At 40.0% G+C, this 4,604-nt stretch overlaps 1 protein-coding gene across 1 annotated transcript; it reads left to right on the top strand.

The window, feature by feature from the left end:
* The first annotated feature begins 1,966 nt into the window (after positions 1 to 1,966).
* Positions 1,967 to 2,979, top strand: LOC116311968 (zinc finger protein 708-like). Its single transcript, XM_039605283.1, has one exon. The coding sequence runs from the start codon at positions 2,001 to 2,003 to the stop codon at positions 2,955 to 2,957; it is 957 nt and encodes a 318-aa protein (XP_039461217.1). The 5' UTR covers positions 1,967 to 2,000; the 3' UTR covers positions 2,958 to 2,979.
* Positions 2,980 to 4,604: the final 1,625 nt, after the last annotated feature.

Below are 4,604 nucleotides of genomic sequence, written 5' to 3'. Positions count from 1 at the left end.
GGATATATCAGTCTGGACATTCACGCCAGACGAAGCTTATGACCTTAAAAGGACTAAGCGCCAACTCTCATGAGCACATTTTCAATGTGTGTATGAAAAATAACTACAACTACATATTTAATAAACGTTTTAATAAAAGCCATGTTAATAATGATGTAATTTCTCTTATTCCCACACCATACAAAAGGAAGGAAATGTATCTGAAAAAACATCAACGTATACACACTAGAAACGAAATGATGTACTGCCAAGAATGTGGGAGAGGTTTCACGACATCAAATGACTTAAAACGACATGAACTCATTCACAGTGGGGTTAAAAAGCACCTCTGTGATCAGTGTGGGTCGTCCTTCACCATTGCAAGTCAGCTTAAAAGACACAAAAGAGTCCACACAGGAGAGAAACCATACAAAGGCAGACACTGTGAAAAAAGTTTCTCGCAAACGAGTTCTCGTAGTCTTCATGAACGTAGACACATTAAAGGAAACTTCAGCTGTGGCCAGTGTGACAAGAGCTTCAGGAATCTCAGTTCATACTCCGAACACAAACGATCCCACATTACTAATAAACTGTTTTACTGTTACCAATGTGCCAAAACATTCACTTCATTGTCTGCTCTGTGCAAACATCAGCGTGATCACTCAAGGCTGAAATCACTCCCATCACTGGATCACTGTGAATCTGCAGAGACAGAAAGAAGGGGAAAAAAAGAAAAAGAAGCAAAACAGAAAGGGGGGAAAAAAACGCATGTAGGGAGTGAGTTTTTGTTTCTATTAATATAACTAATATATCCTCTAGTCTTTGTTACAAGATAAACATATATTATTAGTGCTTATTTTCTGATTATATTGTTTTATGTATTTTAGTAACAAAGGCTTGTAAAGCAAAGCCAGTTTTGACTCACAAACTAAGTGCTCAGCCAGACTGAAAAACAGGAAGTTAGTGTAGAGCTGTACAAGCATATTTATACATACGGGAAACCAGACAGAAAAAGGGGAACTAGTAACATACAAGGAGTTGTTTATATCGAAACTATGTGTGGCGTGTAAAGTACCAAAATAACACCTATATGAAACACATTTTTAGCTTCTAATGTTAGAGATTCTGCAACTCGCTTTGGGCTGTGCAGGGCTCTCTCTTCCAGAAGATGATTGAATAAAGAATTATAAATGTTTGACCACTCCTGAGTCGGGTTTTCTCTGTTCTATCATGGGGATCAAAGAATCGGGTTTAATATCTTCTAGTGTAACCGTGTTGCAAAACAACCCTCTGCACTCTACGTCATTCCTACAATATATCAGTCCGGACAGTCACCCCCGAATGAAGCTTTTGACCTTCAAAAACTGAGTGCCAGCTCATGAGCACAATTGCAGTGTGTATATGAAAATTATTATAAAGGCTTATTTTAGTAGGAGAAATCAAAACATCTAACATACTGAAACGTACTGCATTAGATTTATTATCATTGAATAATATTAATTTAAAAAAAACACGAGAAAGCATAGACCTGTTAAATATTCTTAGTGTCTTAACATGATACAACAAGTATTTGCTTATAAGCTCCAGAAATGGGCATGGCTTTACAATATTTGAAATGTTATTATGTTTTCTTTGTTGTTTTAAGTACACCTGGTTGGATTTGTAATGTTCTACTACCACCAGTAGGTGGTGGTAATAGACTTTAAGGATGTTTAGCAACACCAAAGCTCCAGCTGTTTTCAAAGGTTAAGCTCTTTTGTCTCAGCTTCCTCAGCATGACCCATCACTACCAGCCTCAAGTTTAAAACTAGTGTTAATGGAGGGAGTTTGAAGGTTCAGTTTGTTCCATGACTGCATTTCACTCACTGCCTCTGTTTGTATCTCTGTCACTGCAGGACCAACGTGGACAGAGAAGTCAGCGCTCTCAGGAGGCCGACAAACCTCACAGAAGAAAGAGACGAGTGACGAGTGTGGGAAGGATTTTCCTCAAAGCTTCACTAAAAAAGCATCAGGCCATCCACATGGGAGAGAGACCGTTCAGCTGTGAAGACTGTGGAAAGTCTTTTACCAAGTCTAGAGACTTGAAAAGACACCAACTCATCCACACTGGAGAGACACCATTCAGCTGTGAAGACTGTGGAAAGTCTTTTACCAAGTCTAGAGACTTGAAAAGACACCAACTCATCCACACTGGAGAGACACCGTTCAGCTGTGAAGACTGTGGAAAGTCTTTTACGCAGTCTGCAAACTTAAAAAAGCACCAACTCATCCACACTGGAGAGAGACCGTTCAGCTGTGGAGACTGTGGAAAGTCTTTTACGCAGATGTCAAACTTAAAAAAACACCAAATCATCCACACTGGAGAGAGACCGTTCAGCTGTGACGAGTGCGGCAGGTCTTTTACCCAGTCTGCAAGCCTAGTAAAACACCAAACCATCCACACTGGACAGAGACCATTCAGTTGTAAATTCTGTGGAAAGTGTTTTCCCTCAGCTTCAAGCTCAAAAAGACACCAGATCATCCACAGTGGAGTTAAAGCGTACACCTGTGATCAGTGTGGCAAAGCTTTTACTCAGCGTAGTGGCTTACAGAGTCATCTAGTTACCCACTCTGGAATTAAGGCGTACACCTGTGATCAGTGTGGCAAAGCTTTTACTCAGCGTAGTGGTTTACAGAGTCATCTAGTTACCCACTCTGGAATCAGAGCATACAGCTGTGACATTTGTGGAAAAACTTTCAATCATCAATGGAATCTGAAAAAACATCAACATAGACACAATAGAGAAGAAATGAACTATTGCCAAGAATGTGGGAGAGGTTTCACGACATCAAATGACTTAAAACGACATGAACTCATTCACAGTGGGGTTAAAAAGCACCTCTGTGACCAGTGTGGGTCGTCCTTCACCACTGTGAGTCACCTTAAAAGACACAAAAGAGTCCACACAGGAGAGAAACCATACAAGTGCAGACACTGAGAAAAAAGTTTCTCGCAAACGAGTTCTCGTAGTCTTCATGAACGTAGACACATTAAAGGAAACTTCAGCTGTGGCCAGTGTGACAAGAGCTTCAGGAATCTCAGTTCATACTCCGAACACAAACGATCCCACATTACTAATAAACTGTTTCACTGTTACCAATGTGCCAAAACATTCACTTCATTGTCTGCTCTGTGCCAACATCAGCGTGATCACTCAAGGCTGAAATCACTCCCATCACTGGATCACTGTGAATCTGAAGAGACAGAAAGATCCTCTTCTGGTTTCAGGGTCAGACTTAAAACCCTTGAGATCAGGCTCCACAGAGTTCAGGTGGAATCTCCTGTAAAGATCTGATGAGGCATCTATGAATGAAAATGTGCCTCTGGCTACATTTTAAGCTTTCTAAACTGTTCTACTGTAATGTTCATGTTGAATGGTTAGCTTTGTTTCAGTAGTTAGATGAAGAAATCAGTTTCCTGTTAAGGGGTTTTTACAGCTTATAATAATTGTAAAACAAATAAACCTGGCTAGTTTGCGGATTTCACCTATCGTGGGTTATTTTTAGAACACAACTCCCGCGATTAACGAGGGACCACTGTACTGAAAAGGAGAAAGAATGCTGACCGGTTGCTGTTGCTTATTGAGCATATTTGTAGGTTGTTTTTGGCCCTTTTTGACACAGAAACATTGCATGAATAGATTAGAGAAGTTCGCTACCAGACAGGAATTGTAATATATCTTCATTTATTTTTCCAAATTAGTATGTAACTGAACCTCTGAGCTATGTGTTTTTTGCTTTTTTAAAGTGGTCACTGTTGCTGCCAGCTCAAGTAAACTGGTACTAATTTTAACATACCATGGCTGTGTGTTACCGGACTATTGTGGTCTGTAATGTTGCCAACTGGATGTGAAATGAAAAAAAAAAAAAACACATTAATTGTATTGTGTATATTATATTACTATATATAATAATATTATTATATAATATATCTAAAAAAAAAAAAAAAAAATCTATTATTACCATTTCTCTTTCCAGGTTAATCACATGCTGTGTTGTGATGCGACCCTATCCAGGCCAACATTTCCTGCAAATCTGAAATGACCACCAAATATTTTTTGAATATGTGGAGCAGCTTTAATGAAAGCCTCATTTTTATTTTTGTGGGAGTGGTCACAGTTGCCAGACCTCACAGGGCTCTAGAGTGCGACCAATTTGGTCGCAAATGCGACCAAATTTTTCAGTGGTGCGTCTAAAAAAAAATATTTTCGGGTAACAAAAAAAAAAAAAAAAAAAATCTCTGCAACTCTCCGTGTGGTCAACAACAGACACATATTATGCCCCTATCGTGGACTAAACCAATCAGAGATAGTCAGGGGCGGGACCTCTGTGATTGGCTGTGGTCCAGTTGAAAGTGCAGGTGGAAGAGAGAGGTCAGTAGCTTGAATAAAGCCATATCAATTCATTAACGGATTCCACACAAAGACGTAAACACAGAGCGGACCCGACGCATCAGAATCAGCTTTGTCTTTCTCGGCTTTCTCACCCCACGGCCCGAACACGGACACGCTGTCGGAGCTTAGCGATTCTGATGCGTCGGGTCCACGCTGTGTTTCCGTCTTTTTGCACTGATTCTGAGCTGCAGG

Source organism: Oreochromis aureus, linkage group 22 (genome assembly GCF_013358895.1).
Source record: "Oreochromis aureus strain Israel breed Guangdong linkage group 22, ZZ_aureus, whole genome shotgun sequence".
NCBI lineage: Eukaryota > Metazoa > Chordata > Actinopteri > Cichliformes > Cichlidae > Oreochromis > Oreochromis aureus.
The sequence above is the reverse complement of the archived record's forward strand: the minus strand, read 5'-3'. Positions and strand labels throughout refer to the sequence as shown.

Bases quoted from the DNA above. Each gene is read 5' to 3' on its own strand.
- LOC116311968 (XM_039605283.1), top strand. From the start codon at position 2,001: ATGGGAGAGAGACCGTTCAGCTGTGAAGACTGTGGAAAGTCTTTTACC.